The sequence below is a fragment of the Bufo bufo genome, chromosome 2 (genome assembly GCF_905171765.1).
Source record: "Bufo bufo chromosome 2, aBufBuf1.1, whole genome shotgun sequence".
Classification (NCBI taxonomy): domain Eukaryota; kingdom Metazoa; phylum Chordata; class Amphibia; order Anura; family Bufonidae; genus Bufo; species Bufo bufo.
In genome coordinates, this window is record NC_053390.1 from 353,109,615 (window position 1) to 353,133,725 (window position 24,111).

Consider the following 24,111-nt stretch of genomic DNA (forward strand, 5'->3'; position numbering starts at 1 on the left):
TCAGTCCTATTCAAGTGAATGAGCCTGAGCTGCAATAGCAAGCACAGCTGCCATACAAATGCACAGTGCTGTGCTTGACCACCGGAGTGCCTTCAAACAGCTGATCGGCGGGGGTGCTGGTAGTCGGAGCACCAACGATCAGATATTAAAGACCTATTCTGAGGGTAGGTCATCAATACTGTACCCCCAGAAAAACTTTCGAAAGAGAATGAAACTCTGTACAGGAGCTTTACGATAAAACGCTGTGGTAAACGGCAGGTTTCATACCAGTATGTATGCAATGCAGATCCCGGACATATTCCTATTATCTAATTCCTTTATGAGTAGCAATAGGCAAATACCGAGCTCCGGATCATGGAAGGGTTGTCATGACACACTCGTACCCTGTCCTTTCTCCATGACAGAATATTCTGTGCATGGCGCTACAGAGGACAGCCACAGGATAGTCCGCTTTCCCCAATTCCCTCTACTTGTAAAAGGAGCGATTCGAGTAATAAACGTATCCTACAGAATCACAGTACACGCTTGAAAAGTGAGAATCCTAGGGAGCACTCTGCAGCTCCAGAGGCATTGAGATGCTAAGAGAGTATGAAATCCAGGAAGCTCCTGACTGGGTTCCATGCGGTTTGTATCTGAATTTGTACATGTGCGATGTCGTGATCTTTAAAATAAAGGGTCTCACTACAATGAATAAAGAAAGAGAGACTATCCCCCCAGCATGTGTCCCCTGAGCTGCCATTGTATGCTTCCACCAGAAAACACTTCCATAGCCTAGGAAGCCTATTCACAGTACTCTATTTGAAGCGGATAAGAGCAAAACTGGACTTTACCAATGGGCAGGAAATTATTACAGGCAGCTTGTTCTAGGACCAGGCAGTCAGAAACACTGCTGCGCATGACAAATGACAAGGAGATTTCATGTGCAAACAGATCGCACCTTGTTACTTGAATTGTATATAGCTGTATATAGCTAAAGGCCTAAATGCAGATTAGAATTGCTTCATTCCCCATAATAAGTTTGATGGAAAGTTACTAAAGTAATGTTCCATAATCATAAAAGTACAAAGCCTATTCTTAAAAAGAAATCTAGTACAAGAGCGCCTCCATTCAGACCGTACCTTATCCAGATGTGGATGAGCAGTACTGCTGATCAGCTTGTCCTGCAAACTGCAAGACAAAAAAATATTTATTAGAGCTCACTCACAATAGTGGACGTAAAAACGGATTTGTGAAATATGAATAGCACATGGACGGCTTCTGTTTTTTTTTCCATTGAATTGCCGCCTCTGAACCACAAAAATAGATCTGATTAGGATCTTCAGTGAGATTCTCTGACCACGCACACAGATCCATTAAAACAAAAACCAAACAAAAAAACGGATGTGTGAATAGCCCCATTGATTTGCATGGGTCAGTGCGCTATCTGAAGAAAAATACAGCTGTGTGACGGACAACTTAAAGGGGTTGTCCATGTTCAGCGCTGAACCCGGCATATCCCCATTTTCACCCAGGCAGCTTCCCCCGATATGAGCATCAGAGCAGATGCTCTCCCTTGCCCTGCGCTGTATTGCACGGGTTGGTAGGGCAAGGGTTGTTTCTTTATATTTTTTTCACTGCTAGGCGGAGGCTTCCGCCTAGCAGTGTTCCTGACAACGTCACCGGCACTGATGGGCGGACTTAGTGCTGCCCTAGCAGTTTAACAGGCTAGGGCAGCGCTAGGGCAGGCTAGGGCAGCGCTAAAGCCCACCCATTAGGCCCGGTGACGTCACCAAGCTCACTGCTAGGCGGAACCAATGGAAAGCCCGGTAGGTTACTGGATCTCCAGAAAAAGCCCTTTAATGTTATTCTGTCAGCAATACAAGTTAATAGACTTATATGTTCACCAAAAATCATGTAAACCAATGTCTATGGAGAGGCTCTGTGAATAGTTTCCTCCAACTGCATTTTTGCAATTACATATGGGAGGGACTTTGGGGGGAATTTATTGGGTGGAATGTTTGAAGTCAGTTTTGCTTGAGTCTGAATTGGCGTACTTTATGCCACATTTGACAAATGACAGATACCCTGCACCCCCCACCGATCAGCTGTTCCCTGCAGCCTCTGGCGCCAGAACCAACACTTTGAATGGAACTGAAAGAACAGCTTCATTTAAAGTGTAGCGGTCTTGCTGGGTTACTACACATTGAACGGAGCTGTTCTTCCTGTTCCACTGAAAGTGCTAGTTCCAGTGCCGGAGGCTGAAGGTGGTAGTGCGGGGTGTCAGACCTGTCATACCGATCGGATATTAATAGGATAAGTCATCAATATCAATAATGGCCCTTCTCGCTGTCACATAGATTTGGGCTAGGTGCAGGCACTAAATAACTAATGCAACCCTTTCAAGATTAACCAGCTGCACTGGATTAAACTTGACACCCTTCTCGCCTCAGTTCCCGCAGAGCGCCATTCACTCCAGCAGCTTGTCTACACATACACTTTCCCTCCCTTCTTTCAAACCCACTGTTACCAATTTACCCCTTGCAGATCTGCTTAGTCCTTGCAGATGTTTCGTTTTGAAGTCCTTGCCAGCCCCCTGCAGGAAAGGGGATTCTCCAGTTCAAATGGACGGAATCTATTAGACAATATTTAGCTGCAAATCCCATCATGAAGAGCTAGATTGTCTGCTGAGGAATGTCACTTGGGTATATTCAGTTTTGTGCTATGGCTGAAAGTTTTGATTTGTTCACACTTTGTATGTTACTTTGCTGCATTCATTCATCATGTGTATATACACACACACACACAGAGCATATGTGTGATAAAGACATTTAGCACACTATTAGCTGTAACTAGATAATACGTAATACTAATATTACAAAATGTAGAACACTTGTGCACATGGGGGGAAATTTATCAGGAGGGGAATTTCTAAAGCTAGTTTTGCAGGAGTCATAATTTGCGCTAAAAAGTATCAATGTTTCATAAATTTGGTGCATCTTTAAAGGGGTTTTCTAAGACTTTTATACTGATGACCTATGCTCTGGATAGGTCATCAGTATTTGATCGGTGGTCACATGACCCGGTGTAAAGGAAAACTGGATGAGTTGCCCATAGCAACCAGATTCTAGCTTTTACTTTCCAAATGAGCTCTGAAAAGTGAAAGGTGGAATCTGAATGGTTGCTATGGGCAACTAAGCCAGTTCTACTTTACACCATCTCAGTGTGTGTACTGCATTTCATATTTCCCATAGACCTTCAGCTAACATCTAAAGCTGGTGCCACTAAAAAATTATGTGTGAAAGCATCTATTTAGCTAGCTGTCATCCCATCTATTTAGCTAGCTGTCATCCCACAGCTCATCTAACATACCAAGGTTCATTCTGAGCCTTTCTCTGACGGGATGGGCAACCAATAGCAGGCTTTAACGGGAACGAGCCGACATAGTGTCACCCGAGGTGTGAGGGGGCCCGGGCATATGGGGTTCATTTCAGGGGTCGGATAACCCCTTTAAGCTCCATTCAATGGGGATGAACAGCGAGCGTCTCCGTGCCATTCAAGTTAAAAAATAACAGTAGAAACCAGAGGGGTTTCTGCTGCAGAATACACAATGGTTTTGCCTTTGCAGAATCTACTGTGTGAAAGGGGCCTGATGATACAGAGATGTCAAGAGTTTTCTCCATCTAACGTTTTCATGGTGTGACTTCTAACTGGTAACATCCATCTGGACCTTCATTGCATACCGCTAGTAATTAATTTATAACTTCTACCAGGAACAATAAAGGAATGGCACAACATGGAGTTACTCACTGTAATGCCGTAGCCATGTTGGTTACTGGCATTACAGTGATTGGCTGGCCGGAACACGTCATCGGGTGCTATATAGCACCCAATGATACGTGGTTCGGCTCAGTCTTAGAGCGAGCTGCAGCAGAAGGGGCAGATAGTGTAGGGACTGGAATTGGTTTGTTTTTTTTAGGCAGGGTTTAGTGTTGAAATGTGTTAGAGACTCAAAAGTCCTTTTATGGACTATTGTTTTATCTGACTGCAATATACTGTATATTATTAGCGACACCTGCGCTAAATTGCGTGCAATTGTTTGGCCGCTGCTGACAGTGACACAACCTCTGCTACATCTGTTGTGTTACATTTGCGCATCCTAAATATCTGACATTCAGCGCAATTGTTTTGCCGCTGGTGACAGCGACATTACCTGCGTTACATCTTCTGTATAACATTTGGACATCCTAAATATCTGTGACATTCAGTGTAATTTATTTGCGCACACACTTACAAAACCTGCGCTACTGTACGTGTGACATACTTGCAAGCATATATACCATTTAACATGCTCTAGGAGAGCAGTAAGGGACGGGGAAGTGGCCGTGCTGTTGATGGTGCACGCAGAGGCCGTGGCCCTGGGCATGGTGAAACTGCAGCTGCTGCTAGAAACATATTCATCCACGATACCTAGCTTCATGTCCCAGTTTGCAGGGCGGCGCAGGACACCACTCTCGAAGTCACACTAGTGCGACCAGTTGGTCGGTTGGATTGCAGCAGATAATGCTTCCAGTCGGTTAAGCACCACCCTGTCTTCCACAAAGTCCAGTCTCAGTAGCCAAGAGTCTGGTCAACAGAATCCTCACCCTGATCCTCCTTCCTCCCACCATGGAGAGTCTTGGCAAACAAGTGATCCCACACTCGGATATTCCGAGGATCTCTTTTCATCGCCATTCCTTGATTTGGGCCTCTCGCCAAGCCCACTTGAAGAGGGACATGAGGAGATCTTGTGCACTGATACCCAAACTCTTGAGCATCCACAGTCAGAAGAAGATGACGGTGGGGAACGGCAATTAGTGTCTTAAGAGGTTGATGATGAGGATGAGACACAGTTGTCAATAAGTGAGGTTCTTGTTAGGTCAACAAGTCAGGAGGATGACCAGAGTGAGGAAGTGGAAGAGGAGGTGGTGGACGATAAAATCACTGACCTAACCTAGGAAAGTGGCAAGCAGAGCAATGACAGCAGTACAGAGGGGGGAGGGAACCGCAGCACCGCAACAGGCTGGAAGAGGCAGTGGGGTGGCAAAAGGGAGAAGGTGGGCCACACCAAACAGGCCCGCAACTGTTCCCCGGAGCACCCCCTTGCAGCAATCTCCCTTGCCAAGGGGTAGGTGTTCCGCAGTGTGGCGCTTTTTTGAGGAAAGTGCGGACGATAAAAGAAACGTCATTTGCAACCTGTGCCGTACCAAAATGAGCAGGGGCGTGAACACTAGCAACCTCACCACCACCAGCATGATCCACCACATGGCATCAAAGCACCCTAATAGGTGGGCCGAACGCCTGGGTCCACAATCAGTGTCTGCGGGTCACACCACTGCCTCCTCTTCCCCTGTGTTACCTGCTGGTCAATCCCCTGTCCAGAGGAAAGCGGCTGAACATAAAGGCACTTTAAATGTGGCTTTTATGGTGTATTGAATACACTGTATTCCCATGCACCCCTTCCACCACAAAAAAGGGTATATGGTTCAATCTTCCTTTTCTCGTCCTCCTCCTCCATCATATCAACATGCTTATTAGGCTGCCCTCGCTCCTAATGTTTTACAGGGTATTGGCCCACCGAGAAATTTCCCTGTAGGGTTGATGGCCAATACACCCCTGATATTAATTGATTGCATCATAAATCACAATGATTCAGTCAATTCGAGTCAGGGGAGCCGCGTTCGGCCTGGGAGATGTTCACCAGCACAAACCTCTCAGCACTCAATCCCAGGTGTGCTGCTACGGAGAATTTCAATATTCAGCACAAGGAAAATCCGGCAGCACAAATACATTCTTCAGTGCTTCTTTATTTTCTCATATAATACAGTCAGGAAGCGTTTTAACCCATCCAAGCTTTTATCAATCGGTTGATAAAGGCTTGGATGGGCTGAAACGCGTTCTGACTGTACTATACAAGAAAATAAAGAAGCACTGACGAACGCATTTGTGCTGCCGTATTTTCCTTGGCCTGGGAGATGTGGCTGACACATGTGTCATATTTCCGGGGCCGATCACAGCCGTGTGAATCAGCCCTCGCGGTCAGGTTAACTGGTCCTAGAGTATGTATGTGAGATAAGGAAATCAGACAGTCAGCACTGTGTGGACAGGGACTGATTTGGGTGCTGAAAATCTCTGTACTTTAGCAAAATAATCTCCTGTAAAAGAAAAATGTATTACACATATATTACCTCTTCCCAGACAAACTGTCAAACGCATGTAAATCTAAAATTTCTGCTAGGTCCACCCTGGAAAACAAACAAAATAAAGTCCATGTTAGTAGAGCTATGGCTGTGCAGTATTTTCTTCTAGCATGATGCTCTGTATGTAGTCTTCAGTCTTTATCCAGCAGGTTTAATTAGAAAATTGCTTTTCATGCAGCTTGCACTTCTTAAACACAGAGGGAATGCTATTGACATAGAGCAATAATGAGGCATTAGATACATTGATTTCAAGTTAAAGACTCAGAAAGAGCATGGAAGTGTGCCGTGTAAGTGGACATGACAGCCAGGGTACAAACTGATAGAAACTCTTGAAATTCATGCCAGCAGGGTACTGACTTACCAAGGTTAGAAACAATACACACACAGGATGCATTGGGATTAGAGGCTCCACCAGTGAAGTAGCAGACTGCTACAATACTCCATGCACATTTTAATAAACCCTTCAATAGTTACCTTGCCATCAGATTAACATTGCCATTGTGCATTGTTCTCATGAATGTATAACCTTGTTTTTAATCAACCAGAAAATGACCTTTGTTTGATATGCAAGTGAGGCACCAAGTGCCCAGCTGGGCATTTACCTTCTTTAAAGTGCCCAATTCCAGCCCCTCACCCTTGCTCTCTGAAGTCGTTTTCCTCGCCATCTGACATCACACTTTCCTTCTGCCAAATCTCACGCAGACTATCACATGGCCCGGACCTGCTCTTTACAATACATATTGTGGGCAGTGGCTTCATAGTATATACTGCGCATGAGCTGTGAGGCTCCAGTCCTGTTTTTTTTCCCGATGCCCGTCTTAATCTTCTAGTGGTTCTTGTACTGTGCAGGTCAGCAGCACATGCGCAGAACATAGGCAGTACACACAGTATGCATTTTAATGCACAGGCCAGGCGGTACTCTGCGCTTCCGCAAAATCTGAGAGAAGGAAATGAATGGTTATTATAATATTATAGTGTTATATGGTTAATATATGTCCAGGTGTCTAGTATATTGCACAGACGGTGAGAATGTATATCAGCCAAACCAGCCAACCATCTTGTGTGTATAGGTTCTCCCAACTTTCGTCCAATGGCAGAATGGTAGATACAGGAGATATAAGGATCAGGTTGTTCTCTGGTATATAACCCGCCACCAGAGGTGTCTGACATCGGCTTAGGCTACTTTCACACTAGCGTTCGGGTGTCCGCTTGTGAGCTCCGTTTGAAGGGGCTCACAAGCGGCCCCGAACGCATCCGTCCAGCCCTAATGCATTCTGAGTGGACGCAGATCCGCTCAGAATGCATCAGTCTGGCACCATTTGTCCTCCGCTCCGCTCAGCAAGCGGACACCTGAACGCTGCTTGCAGCCTGGCCGTGCGGAGGCAAGCGGATCCGTCCAGACTTACAATGTAAGTCAATGGGGACGGATCCGTTTGAAGATGACACAATATGGCTCAATCTTCAAACGGATCCGTCCCCATTGACTTTCAATGTAAAGTCTGGACGGATCCGTTCAGGCTACTTTCACACTTAGAATTTTTTTCAAACTATAATGCAGACGGATCCGTTCTGAACGGATACAAACATCTGCATTATAGGAGCGGATCCGTCTGAGCAGACATCAGACGGACCCGCTCCGAACGGTAGTGTGAAAGTAGCCTTACTCGCCTGACCCCATGTTCGGCGCAGCATGTGTATAAAGGAGGGAAGCAGGTGAGTACATATAGGTATTGCATGAGCAGCCTAGTGTAGTGGCAGGGTGGAAAGTCCATGTGTGGACTTAAACAGCACTGTAATGCTCAGTTGGTTCTGTGAGGGAGGGTGTTTTTTTATTGTAATGCTTGAAAAATAAGAAAGCTAAATACCCTTAAAAAATATTTGCATTTTGTTATGTTGCAGCCTTGTGCTAAAAAAAAAAAACTAAAAAAAACTTTTCCCCATCATCCCATCATTCTGCATTCAATACCCCATAGAGAGAAAGTTAAAACAGAATTTTAGAAATATTAGAAAATTTATTAAAAAGAAAAAAACTAAAATTTTGCATGGACCTAAGTATTCAGACCCTTTGCTGTCAGCTGTCAGCCTAGCTCGGGGGGGCTTCCTATTTCATCTTTGTGATATTTCTACATCTTGTTTGGAACCCACCTATGGTAAATTCAGTTGATCGGACATGATTTGGAAAGACACAACCCTTACTATATAAGTTCTCATAGTTGACAATGCATATCAGAGCAAAAACAAAGCCATGAGGAGGAAGGAACTGCCTGTAGAGGTCAGACACAAGACTGTGTGGAGGCACAGATATGGGGAACAGTGCAAAAAAAATGTCCGCACTAAAAGTTCCCAAGAGCACAGTGGCCTCCATACTTTTGAAATAAAAGAAGTTTTGAACAACCAAAATTCTTCCACGAGTCGGCTGCATCACCAAACTAAGTAATCAGGAGAAATGGGCCTTAGTAAGAGAGGTGACCAAGAACCCAGTGGTCACTCTGACTGAGCTCTAAAGACCCTGTGTACAGACAGGAGAAGCTTACAGAAAGGTCAACCAGCACTCCACCAATTTGGACGTTATGGCTGAGTGGCCAGAATCCTCTCCTCAGTAAAAGACACTTGAAAGTGTGCAAAAATGCACCTGAAGGACTCTCAGACTGTGATAAATAAGATTCTCTGATCTGATGAAACCAAGATTGAACTTTTTGGCCTCAATTCTAGGGCCAAACCAGGCACTGTTCAATACCATCCCTACAATGAAGCACAGTGGTGGCAGCATCAGACTCTCGGGGGGGGGGGGGTTTAGCTGCTGGGACAGGGAGAACAGTCAGAGTTGAGGGAAAGCTGAATAGAGCAAAGAACAGAGATATTCTTAATGAAATAGAGTCCAGAGTGCTCTGGACCTCAGACTGGGCCAACGGTTCACATTCCAACAAGACAATGAACCTAAGCACACAGCCAAGACAACACAGGAGTGGCTTAGGGACAACTCTGTGAATCGCCTTGAGTGGTCCAATCAAACATCTCTGGAAAGTCATGAAAATGGCTGTCCACAGACATTACCCATTCAACCTGACAGAACTTGAGAGGATCTGCAGGGAAGAAAGGCCTAAAATCCCCAAATACAGGTGTGCAAACCTTGTGCCATCACTTCCAAAGGTGCTTCAACGAATTACTGAGTAAGGGTCCATTCATACGTCCACAATTTAGTTCCGCATTCATTTCTATGGGGCAGCACTTCCGGGATCCGCACTTCCGGGTCCGCAATTCTGTTCCCGAAAAAAATAGAACAAGTCCTATTCTTGTCCGCAATTGCGGACAAGAACAGGCATTTTCTATTATGTGCCGGCGATGTGCGTTCTGCATTTTGCGGACCGCACATTGCCGATGTCCGTGTTTTGCGGATCCACAAAACACACACGGACGTGTGAATGGACCCTTAAGGGTCTAAATACTTATGTCAATGCAAGATTTGGTTTTTCTTTTTCAAGTAATTAGCAGATTTCTAAAATTCTGTTTTAATTTTCTCATTAAGGGGTATTGAGTGCAGAATGATGGCAGAAAAACTGTCAATTTTTATTTTAGCACAAGACTGCAAAACAACAAAATGCGAAAAAAGTGAAAGGGTCTAAAGGCCGTACATGAGCTGAAATGTTGCACACATATGGGTAAATAAAGAGCCAGCTTTATGTCACTGAAACCAATTTTGGAATGCTCAGTTTTTTTGTAGAATTTTATACAGATATCCTGTAAAACCCAGGCTTAGGCACTCATTTTAAAACTCAGACTGCATATCCCTAAAAAATGTGTGAAATTCATACCACACATCTATACACAAAAAGATATCGCATAAGAAACATGTATACATATTGAATTCAATAAATCAATACCTAGCTCTTCGAGTTTCCAAAATTTTCACAAGTCCATTTATTGACCTTGAAAAATAAAGAAGGTAAAGTAAATACAAGTCATAAATACATACACATAAAATATATAATGGAAATTCTTGGTACTATGTAAGTGAGCCTATACACTGTGCACCCTTGCATCCTTCCTCTGCGTCCTGATTGAAAGGACCAGGTTCCTGCAGTCATCTCAACTGGCACTGTCAATCAAGAAGGAGATGGAGAGGCTGGCAGAAGGGGAAATAGCAAGGATGCCCAGAGTGGCTTGGGCCCGGCTCTCTGTGAGCTTAACTGCTCATTTGCATATGGAAAACGAATATACCGTATTATTCGCCCTATAAGACGCACCTAGGTTTTTGAGGAGGAAAATAAGAAAAACATTTTTTTAACCAAAAGGTGTGCTTTTGGTGGGGTTTTGAACTGATGGTGGTCTGTGGATGACACGGCTATGGGAGGATCTGTGGATGACACATATATAGCATCTTATGCTATATATGTGTCATCCACAGATCCCCCTCCCCATAAAAGTGTCCCTGTGTAAATAGTGACCCCCAATACAGGGGGTGGAGGCCGGCAACTGGTATTGAAATCGCGGTACTCTATTACGGGCCCTGCACACAGCAGTATTCATATGTAAAGTGTAGGCAATCCATATGTAAAGTATAGCAATCCTCTGCGGTAGCGAAATCCACGTAGTACTCACTATGAAACTCCCGTTCTAGCAGGCAGGCTGGCCGGTCACTCACTTCGTCACGCACATGCTCCTCCCACTTTATTAATGAAGTAGGCGGAGCATGCGCGTGACGAAGTGAGTGACTGGCCAGCCTGCCTGCTAGTATGGGAGTTTCATAGTGCTACCGCAGAGGATTGCCTACACTTTACATATGGATTGCCTACACTTCACATATGAATACTGCTGTGTGCGGGGCCCGGTGTAATAGACTAGTTACTGCAACGGGCCCCGCCGCGATTCCAACAGCATTCGCTCATAAGACACACTGCCATTTTACACCCACTTTTTTTTTTTTGGGGGGGGGGGGGGGGTGTCTTATGGGGGCAAAAATATGGTACCTGGTTCACTTGTACATTACATGAGGTGTGAGCCGGTAAAATAAAAAAATAAAAATTTTAGGGAACCTGGCACCTGTACTGTGCAGCCCTGTGCTCAGTAGTCTGTCACTTCTGGGCTTGCATTCAGTACTTTTACAGTATTCCCAGGCCGAAGCTCGCAACGTGTGCCAGCGCTATAAGGGAGATGCGTCCAATGAGACTCTTGGCCCCGACCCCCCCGGCCTTCTGCCCATGACCGGAAGGCTTCTCTCCTATGAGTAACATGAAAGAAACCTGCTAGTCATGGGCAGGAGGTAAGGGAAGGCGGGACCAAGAGTCTCAGACTCCTCTCCCTCTTTTCCCTAGTACTTAAAGGGAACCTGTCACCTGGATTTTGGGTATAGAGCTGAGGACATAAGCTGCTAGATCGCCGCTAGCACATCCGCAATACCCAGTCCCCATAGCTCTGTGTGCTTTTATTGTGTCAAAAAACAATTTTATAGATATGTAAATGAGGCTACTAACGTTTCCGGAGCCCAGCACATGCGCAGTGTCGGCATAGTGTTCCTTCCCTGTGCTGGCATCAGCCTCAGGGAACGAACTGCGCATGCGCTAGCTTGCACATCACGAGATTACGGCGCTCTAGCTTTGTGACGTCGGGGAGCAAGGAGGAGATTCGGAGGATGCGGTGCGGTGCTGGGCTCCTTCACAGTGGGCGTGGCTGGGCTCAGAGTCAGAGAACGCTGGACTCACCTCTCAAGCTTGGAGGAGACATCTAAGGTTAATTTACATATCTATAAAATCGGTTTTTTACACAATAAAAGCACACAGAGCTATGGGGACTGGGTATTGCGGATGTGCCAGCGGCCATCTAGCAACCCATGTCCTCAGCTCTATACACAAGATCCAGGTGACAGGTTCCTTTTAATAGGGCTTGCCAGAGGTGACAGGTTCCCTTTAACTATTTTATTACCTTATTTTTTTAACTGTTGTTTTTTGGTAACTATTAGCTTATTCCACTGGAAGATAGATATACTACTGTTTCTATAGAAATGTTCTTTATCAGTGGTTGGGCTGCATTAGTAGTATCTGAACCTCCATCTGATTAGGTTATCTACTTTAGAACTGGAAAGTAGCTCATATGACACAAGCCAGGATCATCGGGATGAAATACTTCGTATTATAGGGCACTGCATATGCAGCAATTGTATGTTCCCTATGTGGTGCAGACAGGGCGTTATTAACCCCTGAGTGACCAGCCTGTTTCGGGCCTTAGTGACCAAGCAACTGTTTTAATTGTTGTGATCCAAGAGCTTAGACATTTATATATTTTTTTTTTAAGGTAGCCGTATGAAAGCTTGTTTTTTTGCAGAACAAGTTGTAGTTTTTAATGGCATCATTTTGGGGTACCCATAACTTACTTACCATTACCTCTTTCTGGAGGTGGGAAGGAAAAAAAACAGCAATAGTGCTACTGAGTTTTTACATTATAAATTTAGCGGTGGTCATTTTTCAACATAAATAACTTTATTCTCTGAGTCAGTACAATTACAGCAAAAAAATAAAAACTAAAAAGATGTTTTGCATCGCTGCCTCCCAAGACCCATAACTTTTTACATACAATGCAGGCAGGCCTGGGGCCTTCATTAGGCCCCTGGCTGCTATGCCAAGACATTGGCAACCCGCAATCTCGTTTGCAGGGGTGCTGATGCCTGACTGAGGGACTTTCCTCAATCTGAACTGCTATTGCTAACTGCATCTAAGGGGTTAAAGGGCCAGGATTAGCACTGCTGCCGGTCCGAGCCATTAAAGCAGGAGTCTGGCTCTCATAAGAAAGCCATGCTCCTGTTCTGCGCTGCACGGGAGACCCATGCTTAGACTAGGCCACCATATGAAGGTGATGGCTTAGCCTAAGCCTACATGCACACGAACGTGGTTTGGTTCCGCATCCGACAGGCATTTTCTGCTGCTTAGGTGCGGACCCATTCACGTCACTGTGGCCGCAAAAGATGCAGACAGCACTCCGTGTGCTGTCCACATCTGTTGCTCCGTTCCATAGCCCCGCGGGAAAAAAAATGGAACATGTCCTATTCTTGTCCGTTTTGCAGACAAGGATAGGCATTGTTACAATGGTACCGCAAAAAAAAAGGATGCCATACGGACGTCATCCGTTTTTTTTGCGGACCGCAAAACACAAACGTTTGTGTGCATGTAGGCTAAGGCCGCTGAAAAAAGGCATACTGGCAGTCACTAATAGGTAAAATGGGTTTTCCAGGATTACTATGGTTTTTAACAAATATGCTTATATGTTTGATTATGTACATCTTTCCCATGCTTTTTTTTTTTTTTTTTCAATTTGGACCATGTAAACAAATCATCTGGTTTGTTTCTATCCTGTATGTAGCACTCTCTGTTGCTGTATCCAACCAAACCGATGATGCACTTTTCTGTTCCACAGCTCCAACACCACCCTGAACAATGAATGTCCTGCTAGTTTATAGCTCCCCCACCCAGATACTTGCCCAGGAGCAATGAAGGTAAATTAAATGCATTGCTAATCAGCTACCTTCATAAATGACAATTTTAAAGGATGTTGATGCAAACCAGAAAACCCCTTTAAAGTACAGCAAGTACTATTTTCTTTGGCACTTGTTTACATTTTACATACTTGAGGCTCCTGTGCAACAGCAAGCCATTTTAGGGCTTCAAACACAATAGTTAGAAGCCATCCCTGCTATACTACATCAGGTGTTTCAGGCTATACTTTGGCACTACAATGCAGTAGAAAGCATTTTTATATTTACCTGGCAACAGATCTCACATCCTCCAGTTCTTGAACTGATACTAAATCAGTTTTGTTGATAATGATCACGTCCGCCAGTGCTACCTGCCTGCAATAGAATTTTTTTTTTTAATGTTTGTGTATTTTTTATTGGGTTATGAATCTGGAATAGACTATGGCATAATACTGGCTTCTGCTGAATGGCTAATATGGAATAAAAAATTTGGAATAGGGTGACGTAAAATTTGAAAGACAACGCCGTACAGAAAACCTTTGGGTTACCGTATGTCTGTGAAACTGGATGATCAACCAAACAGCTTTATAATACAATGCAAGTAAAGCCAAGCTTACAGATCACATGGGCCCTGAAAAAAATTACTAAAAGTGGCCCTGTTTTTAGTTGGGTCCAAACTGATGGAAGGCAGGACCAGCAGTACCATACTGTGGCACATTATACCACCCCAACAGAGCCAAATACCACAGTCCATCACAAAATATTGCCAGCAGCACAAAATACATCCCCCAAAACTTCCACTGGTCGGCCGTGAGGAGGGCTCAAGTAGCCCCATGGGCATCAGTCCACTGGGAAATTTCCCTGTAAGGTATACGGCCAATCCGCCCCTGCTGAGGGCAATATAAAGTGGTGACAGCCATGCTGATTTCCGAGGTGTGCCACACATGAGATAAAAGTACCAGCTTTATAATAAATGAAGCCCGGGATTGAAAGAGTCACGGCTGCCTTTGAAGAGTCACTGTTACTTCTGAGCCCCTGCTCTCCCTGCTGATGATTGGCCGTTTTCTTCTTAGTTTTTCCCCTAGGAGAGAACTGCCAATCATCAAGCAGGTTGGCGAGGAGAGCAGGAGATCTAATTTCAACTCTTTAATTTTAACGGTTAACAGCAGAAAATATAAATAAAATAAATAAAAAAAACACTGGAGGAATAAATTTTTTTTGAATTGATTTATACAAAGAAATTCATATCAACTAAATTTTACCATACAATTATCTGAATTTGATGCCAAAAAATAGGTCTCTTAAAAAAACAAGGCCGCAAATAGTAGCGAAGTAGCTAAACAAAGTTAGGGCTGATGGAATGCAAGGAAGCAAAAAAGAAAAAAAAATCTTTGTTTTTAAAGGGGTTGTCTCGCCTCCCTAGCTGCTGGCTGCCTCACTGCTCTCAGGGCCTCTCTTTCCTGCTTGCTGGGGGCGGAGCTGAACTCTGAGATACAAAGCACAGCAAGCCTGGCAGGGATGAAGTAACCCCGCCCCTTGTCTGTGCGTGCTCACTGCCGAGGCTGTGTCAGCCTCTGGGAGGGCAGAGCAGATCGGGACATCCAATGGTAAGTTGCTTGTCACCATCTGTTCTGTGTGCAGTGTAAAAGTTCCCTTCTTGTCATCTACCTACAGTTTACTCTGCCCAGTATGTGAATTATAGGAAAATACAACAGTGCCACAGGGGCTGTAGCGCATGGCCTGTAACTGTGATCATTTTCCCTGCTGTATTGACAGCTCATACGAGGTGGCCGGGGCCAGGAGTGAATGCGCACTTGCTCCTGTCAAAGCCGGCCACCTCTGCAGCCGGGGCATAGAGGATAAGTGCGCTTGCGCGGCCACCGCTCCTAACATTACAGCAGTGGCCGTAACCCCTACAAATGAGCACACAGTTTGGGAGTAGAAACATAAGATTTACAGGCGTTATACCCAGATTAGAAAATGGATGTATATCAAAGAAACGTTTACTGGAGGCCAAGGAATTGATATAAAGTGGATTATGAAGGTGAGACAACGCCTTTAAGGCTAAAATTATTTTATTATTAAGGGGTTAAACAGTCACTGTATTTTCAACATAAATAGTAATAGTACAGGTGGACATAAGAAACTTTGTAACATATCATTTCAGAGGTTTTTGTACTACAAAGTTTCTTATAGTCTTCTGTACTGCCGATTTAGGCAAAGGTCTCTGAAAGTAGAGTGACCATTTAATCATTTATGGCATATCCACAGGACGTGTCATAAATGCCTAATGAATGAAAGTCCCACCCTGGGGTGCTCTCACATGCTCTACTGAGTGGGAGAGGTGGCTGAGATTGTGTGGCCTTTTCTTTGACGTCTATAGGAGTTATGGAAAGAGCCAAGCAAGCAGCAATCAGTTATTTCCTTAAAAGGGTATTCCCGTTAGTTATCCCCTATCCACTGTTCCTGTGTCCCCCATTTAAATGGAGCGATGGTCGAGCATAAGCACCACTGCTCCACTCAAAATCTATAGGAGTGCTGAAGATAGCAAAGTACTGTACTTGGTTATCTCCGGCAGTCGCATAGAGATTAATAGAGAGGAAGTGTGCATGCTTAACCAGTCACTTCATCTGGGGGCACAGGATCACTTTTCTCATGATCAGTAGGGGTCCTAGCGGTTGGACTTCCACCGATCTAACAGTTATTCCTATCCAGTGCATAACTTGTTCTATCCAGAAGACCCTTTTAGCTTCTATAGACTTCAATGGAGAGGGTCGTGCACAAGCATGGCCACTTCTCCACTGAGCTCATTGGAGCATACGTCGGCCTGAAATGTTTCTAAAACTGGACCCCTATCCTGACAATGCAGTTTTATCATGTACAGCAAGATGTTAAGGCAGATATTCACTTACCTAGCAGCTTCATTTATAAGACCCTCTGGTTTCTCTTCCAGTAGGTGCTTTAAAATAATTTGAAGAGACAGTGTCTGAATTTACAATTTACATAAACTACTATCACACATATAAGAGGTAGAATGCCCATGAACACCGTATTGACCAAATCGAGTGTTACTGTAACTTTTCTGCTTCATTGGGGCACAGCTATGATCTGTGAATGCCGCTTAGGCTACTTTCACACTAGCATTCGGGGCTCCGCTTGTGAGTTCCGTTTGAAGACTCTCACAAGCGGCCCCGAACGGATCCGTCCAGCCCTAATGCATTCTGAGTGGATGCGGATCCGCTCAGAATGCATCAGTTTGGCACCGTTTGTCCTCCACTCCGCTCAGCAGGCGGACCCCTGAACGCAGCTTGCAGCGTTCGGGTGTCCGCCTGGCCGTGCGGAGGCAAACGGATCCGTCCAGACTTACAATTTTTTTTTTTGTTCATGGTAATGCAAACGGATCCGTTCTGAACGGATCTAAGCGTTTGCATTATAGGTGCGGATCCGTCTGTGCAGATACCAGACGGATCCGCACCTAACGCAGGTGTGAAAGTAGCCTTAGCTCCATAGCAATGTTAGTTACCAAGAAAATGTGGAGCAATCTGAAAAGATCCTGTCTAATAATGTTCTCAGGCTGTCTCTGTCTCTCTTTCATGCTTTACACTGCAGCAGTGTGCGCTTAGATTGGCTGTTGTGTCTGAACATAAAACCAGGACAAGCTCACTAATGCCTGATGAGATGATTTCAACTACAATAAAGATAGAATGATTGTAAAGTACAGACAGCTGGCTGTGCCGCAGTCCAAACACTGCGGACCGCGGCACAGCCAGGGAGAAGAAGACGCCGACCGAGAAACCTTGGTGTCTCCTCCTCACTCTACCGATAACTGCGGATTGGTGGAGTCCAAACTGTTAAAGGATTACTCATGTTTTCATCAAAAAATCAATTTCATCATATGTTACTGCTGCAGCAGCATTATGCATAAAGCAATCTTTAGTTTCTTCACATACCACCGTTTTCCTTGAGTTTTCCCCTTAGTTACGGCAGTCTTGAATCCTACAATATGAGGATCTTCTCAAGATGTCTCCTCTGCCAGTTCTCTGAGGCCAAAACTGCCTTCCCTTACTTCCCATACACACTTGCTGTAGCCAGCAGCTTCTTGCCAGCCAATCAGATTGGATTACTGAAAGACACGCCTCCTCACTCTGAAGCCTAATGCAGGCATGCAGTGTGAAGGACCGCCCCTCTGTCTTCTGTTTACATTAAGTTGGGAGACTGATGAGCCCTAGTAATGGTCTTTTAAGGGAGCAGTGGAAAGGGACAGGAGACATTAATGAAAGCGGTTATTATAAGGTAATTACAGATCTTTTAGCAATCATTGACAGACTAACTCAGGTATACATGCCTATCTCTAGTACAGGGAGGGCCAACCTGCGGCTCGCCAGCTGTTTTAAAACTACAATTCCCACCATGCCCTGCTGTAGGCTGATAGCTGTAGGCAGTTTTTGCATGCTGGGAGTTGTAGTTTTGCAATAGCTGGAGAGCCGCAGGTTGGCCATGCCTGCTCTAGTAAACTAGCAAAAAAATATATATTTAGTTATCCTTTAATAAATGCTTTGTAACCTTTTGCAGCCTGATGAGCATCAACAACTCTTCTTCTGATGTCGTAAATCTCCCTTGTTTGTGCCACGATTCACTTCCCCAAACATGTCTTGTGAAGATCAGACTTTGATAGATCCCTGTTCTTTAGATAAAACAGGTCGCCCACTCACACCTGATTGTTATGCCATTGATTGAAAACACCCGACTCCAATTTCACCTTCAAATGATCTGCTAATCCAGTGGTCGGCAAACCGCGGCTCGCGAGCCACAAGCGGCTCTTTAGCCCCTTGAATGCGGCCGGCCCGCAATACTAGCTCTGCTAAGTTTTCTAACTCCGCTATGCTAAGCGCAGCTGCGCATGGAGTCCTGGGCGGCGCACGGTCCGGACTAATAGAGAAAGGAAAAATTTATGCAGAAATATAGAAAATTCGGATGGCTTCAAGCACCACAGTATGTATGCTAATATATCCTAGATTACAACACGGGAGTGCCGATGTAGAGCATGTGCTATATAGAAAATATTTGCATGCATATACACCTTCTAATATACCGTAGTTAGCTCCGCAACAGTTTCTTTGTGTAAAACTGGTCCCAATGAATAGCATTTACCCATCAACAAAAGAAAATAAAAGATATGTTAATTCTGCACATGTCAGCTCTAGTAAGAAGACAACTGTCATGTCGTGTTGTCCAATCATTTGTCCATGATGAAAAAATAAATATTTCAGATCTGTGGGTGACAGTCTCATTAGAGTGATCGCCCATGATATCAATTACCACTTCAGTTTCAATTTGGCTATGTGGTGATATAGCGATGTCTCCCGGAGTGCCCTGTGGTGAGCCAGGTCTGTGAAGCATGACACTCTCTAAATTGCTCCGTATTGTTCTACTGTCACTGCTTGTATTGGCTTGAGAGAAATCCAGCGCTATTCAGCTATGGAGGTCAAGGCGTACAGCCAAAGGAATTGAACAAGCTAGCAAATCTACTGCGGGAAAGTGGAAAGTTACTTCTCTCTACGGCAGCTGAGCTCTGAGGAGTTCTCTTCTGATGACAGAATTCCAATTTAGTCATGATTGAGAGTTATAGGATCTGATGGGTTTTAAGAGGCTCACGAGGGTGGTCAACTTTTAAGACTTTGCTATCAGTATTGTTTTCCCACCTTGGGATTAACCGCTGAGGAACCTTATAAAGAATACATATAATAAATACAATAACTAATATATATATATATATATAACTAAGAAAAGACTTCACTAATGGGAACATTCCATGTCATAACCTTCAGGACACTTTCATTCTGGATGAGGTTAAATGTAATTTAAAAGAACACTAAATCTAGAAATGACTACTAAACAAACAAATATGGCTGCTTCCCATTGTCTGCATGTTAGGGTGAGGCCTAAAGGGGTTGTCCCACGAATAATATTCTACAGTTTTCAACCCAGCACCTGGATCTGAATACTTTAGTAATTACATGTAATTAACAATTTTGTATAGTCACTGAGTTATTCAATGAAATCTATTTATATAGCGCCACCTGCTGTTTGTGCTTTGTCTAATTTCGCTGCTCACTGAGATGGAAACACATGCTTAGTTCCATCCTTCAACTGCCACTCACTGCCGCAGACAGAACACGCCCTCTGAGATAGGGTACGCCCCCTAAACTGCCAGCTTAAAGAGGACCTTTCACTTGTAAAAACAATGTGAACTAAGTATGCTGACATATAGAGCGGCGCCCGGGGATCTCACTGCACTTACTATTATCCCCGGGCACCACTCCGTTCTCCCGTTATAAGCTCTGGTACCTTTGCTCTGTAAGTTATAGTAGGCGGTGTCTGCCCTTGTCCTGTGGGCGTCTCCTTCTCCTAGGCTGCAGCGCTGGCCAATCGCAGCGCACAACTCACAGCCTGGGAGAAAAAAACCTTCCAGGCTGTGAGCTGTGCGCTGCGATTGGCCAGCGCTGCAGCCTAGGAGAAGGAGACGCCCACAGGACAAGGGCAGACACCGCCTACTATAACTTACAGAGCAAAGGTACCGGAGGGCATAACGGGAGAACGGAGCGGCGCCCGGGGATAATAGTAAGTGCAGTGAGATCCCCGGGCGCTGCTCTATATGTCAGCATACGTAGTTCACATTGTTTTTACAAGTGAAAGGTCCTCTTTAAAATAAATGTAGCAGAATAATTGGAGCAATGAATGTGGAGATCACTGGATCAGTGTGAGGTACAGGGCAGGCTTTGTTAGAAAGAGATTGTCATGTACTATATGATGTCTGATTTTCTTATTAACCATGGGATAATCCATTTAACAAAAGGGACAGAGCTTAAGGCCAAATGCACGCGGCCGTGTTCCATGGCCGAGAGTGGTCCGTGGTAACACGGCCTGCATTCCTGTTGAGAGCAGGAGCGCACGGCGTCATTGGTTGCTATGACGCCGTGCGCTTCCTGCTGCCGCTGCACTACAGTAATACACTCGTATAGTGTATTACTGTAGTGCAGCGGCGGCATGAAGCGCACGGCGTCATAGCAACCAATGACGCCGTGCGCTCCTGCTCTCAACAGGAATGCAGGCCGTGTTACCACGGACCACTCTCGGCCATGTAACACGGCCGCGTGCATTCGGCCGAATACTGTTTCTTCCTACTGCAGATATGGCACAGCTGGGAGGTTCCTGCTCCAGCCAGTTGTCTAACAGTCAAACACATCGCATTGAGGAGAAGTGAAGGGAGAAAGGGTTGAGATATTATTTTGTGTTCTTTTTCGTGTTTAGTGTTCCTTTGACTTAATTCTTTGTCTTACGCATTCTACTCACTGTGTAGAGACCTCTCCCTCTAGTTTCTAGGACAGGAAGTAGGTAAGGCTGCCTCTTCCTGTCAGACATCTTAGGCTGGGTTCACATCATGTGTTTGTCCTAATGTTTAACATATCTGTTGGGGGGAAAAAAAGGATGCAAAAGCGTAGCTCACTACACTTTTCCATCCCGCAGAAATTGGATACACCAACAGATTTTTTTAAATAATGGAACTCCAATGTTCCATTTAACGTATACTTTTTATACATTAAACAGAAGACAAAAACGTGATGTTAACCCATTATCACTATATCAGTATAAATTATACCCTATAAGGTTACATACCTGCAGGGCATATTTGGCATCCACCACCGACACAACGCCTGTAAAAAGTATACAGGTATTTAGACTGGAAAACCGTTTTGTAGCCGGATATGGTTTTGATTCAATAAGCTTGTTCACACTAGGTTATGGCTCCCATTGTTAGAGGATCCACTGACAGCACAGCATACCATGAAAAAAACATCCCCAAGGATATGCAAATTTGGACAGAGTTGTATTCTGTAGATATTTTACAAGATTACCATAATTTCGTATGTTGCGTCATGTATTAGACTGGAAACCTCAATTTATTCTTAAAGGGGTTGTGCCACAAAAAATATTCTACATTTTACTAACCAGCACCTGGATCTGAATACTTTTCTAATTGCATCTAATTAAAAATGTGTATAGTCACTATATAATAGTATAGAGTTATTCAGTAAAATATATCTGTATAGCATCACCTGTGTTTTGTTCTTTTCCTTTTTCCTTGTCCACCTGACTAAAGTGGTCGCACACACTCAGTTTAAATCTTCAACTGCCACCAGCCATATGTTCTCTTAGAAGCTGTGGCAGTTACAGGATAAGGCTACATGCACACGAACGTATTTTGTTTCCGTGTCCGTTCCGTTTTTTTTGCGGACAGGATGCGGACCCATTCATTTTAATGGGTCAGCAAAAAATGTGGACAGCACACCATGTGCTGTCTGCATCAGTATGTCCGTTCCGTAGCCCCGCAAAAAAAAAATAGAGCATGTCCTATTCTTGTCCGTTTTAAGCAGTGTTACAATAGAACAAAAAAAAAAAAAGGGGATGGCATCCGTTTTTCTTGCGGATCCGCAATTTGTGGACCGCAAAACACACACAGTCGTGTGCATGTAGCCTAAGAGCTACAGCAGAAAGGGCACACACCCAGCGCTCACTGAAGCACCGCAGCCTCTTTAAACAGATGATCAGTGGGCGTGTCGGGAGTTGGAAACCCACGGATCTGATATGGATGACAGTGCTAAATTCAAGGCTTGCTGCTGCTGACCTTGAAGTCATACAATTATTGACCATTGTTAGGTCTCATGCACATGCCTGTGTGTATTTTGCGGATCTGCAAAATACAGATACCGTCCATGTTGCATATTTTTGCGGACCCATTGAGTTTAATGGGTCTGTGGTCCACATTTTGTGGCCAAGTATAGGGCATGTTCTATCTTTCTGTGCAATCGACAAACGCAAGCAGACGGGATCGTCTGTGTGCTTTCCACATCCATATGTCCATTCTGCAAAAAGATATAGTGGGTCCGCAAAATGCAGACCACTTGAAGTCAATGGGTGGGCAAAAAAATGCAGACGGCACATGGACCACATCCATATTTCGCAGATCTGCAGTTTGCGGACAGCAAAACGGAAACGGTTGTGTGCATGAGGCCTTAGAGAAATGAATTCAGTGGCGACTACTACATCTCAGCAATAACCCTTCAAACAGCCCAGATCTCAGCTTCCATGAATACTGTGAGAAAATAACCACTGTATGGTGGAGGATGGAAAATTAAATTACGCAAAAATAAAATTACAAGCACTTTTAAATATAGGTCATGTTCTGACTGCACTGCACGTACCATCTAGATAGATGTCACTTCCCAGCTCAGCATCAACCCAGAACATGGAAGCAACAGCACCTAAGAATAGAAAAAAACAAAAAGTCAACTGGCACCTGAACCATATTCCTTTATACTTTTCCACTTATTTGGCTTTCCTATAATAGTCTATCTGAATCCCCCCCGATGACTAATTGTTTAGCCTCTGTCGCATTTGCGTTATGCTTGGCACATGAGTACCAATGCCCTGACCTACACAACTGCGTGTTAGAAAGTAGCATCCATCACCCACGAATGCATACCATGTATTATATTTTGTTTTAAAAGCGTGAGGCAATCAACTACACTTTTCAATGCAAATTTGAAAAAAAAAAAAAAAACAGTACCACCCAAACATATACCAAAAAAGGCTCTTTTGGCATACATAGGGACAGTTGGAGACTATGAATGCGTTCATACAAATACACTGAAAATGCACACACAAAAAAAAAAGTCTTCTACTGATTGTTAAATCCACTCGTGTGAACCCAGCCTAACAGTCTATGTTCCATATGTCTGCAGCACAATGCTCATGGATTCTCACCAATGATGTGGCCTGTCATCTCTCCTTAGTAAATACTTGTATTTCCCATAATATAGCATTTCTGAAGCATCTTTTCTTAGAACTCTGTATTGTGCTGGTTCTCGGTTACTCCTCCTAGAAATGTATGAATTAACTGACAATTGGTCGTTACCGGCTAGGGAGCGTCACCGCACATTCTGGCAGCACTGGCTGGACAATGCGAGTGTCAGACTGTGCAGGGACACGTCCTGCGACAAGGGAATTATAAGAAAAGATGATTCTGAACTGTTATTTCAGTGCAAATGCAAGAATTTCCTAGAACAGACATATTAGGAGAGAAGACAGGTTCCGTCTGCAATTTCTACCTCCTGCTTCTTGAAATTGAAGCACATGCTCAGTTCTTTTAATTGCCACCAGCAGACAGGACACGTCCTCTGAGAAAGGACACACTCCCTGAGCTGCCAATGAATGGGGAGATCTCTGGTTCCATGGGAGGTACAGGGCTGGTTCTAGAGGCTGCCATCTACTAGATTATGTAGAATTGTCATTTTTACACAATTATAGGATAACCTCTTTAAGCCATACTTTTGGAACATTTTAATTCTCTCGCCTATGTCTGTAACCGTCTGG

General features: G+C 44.3%; 1 protein-coding gene across 1 annotated transcript in view; it reads right to left on the reverse strand.

Moving 5' to 3' along the window:
* The window catches only part of LOC120989180 (COBW domain-containing protein 2-like), a 91,060-nt gene that overhangs the window by 22,738 nt on the left and 44,211 nt on the right, over nucleotides 1–24,111 (reverse strand). The window contains exons 6-12 of the mRNA XM_040417105.1: nucleotides 22,941–23,000; nucleotides 21,355–21,392; nucleotides 16,590–16,636; nucleotides 13,966–14,052; nucleotides 10,097–10,141; nucleotides 6,204–6,260; nucleotides 1,119–1,167 (exon numbers count right to left, since the gene is read on the reverse strand). Of these exons, the coding sequence (XP_040273039.1) occupies nucleotides 1,119–1,167; nucleotides 6,204–6,260; nucleotides 10,097–10,141; nucleotides 13,966–14,052; nucleotides 16,590–16,636; nucleotides 21,355–21,392; nucleotides 22,941–23,000 (383 nt within the window). The remainder of the gene's footprint in view (nucleotides 1–1,118; nucleotides 1,168–6,203; nucleotides 6,261–10,096; nucleotides 10,142–13,965; nucleotides 14,053–16,589; nucleotides 16,637–21,354; nucleotides 21,393–22,940; nucleotides 23,001–24,111) is intronic.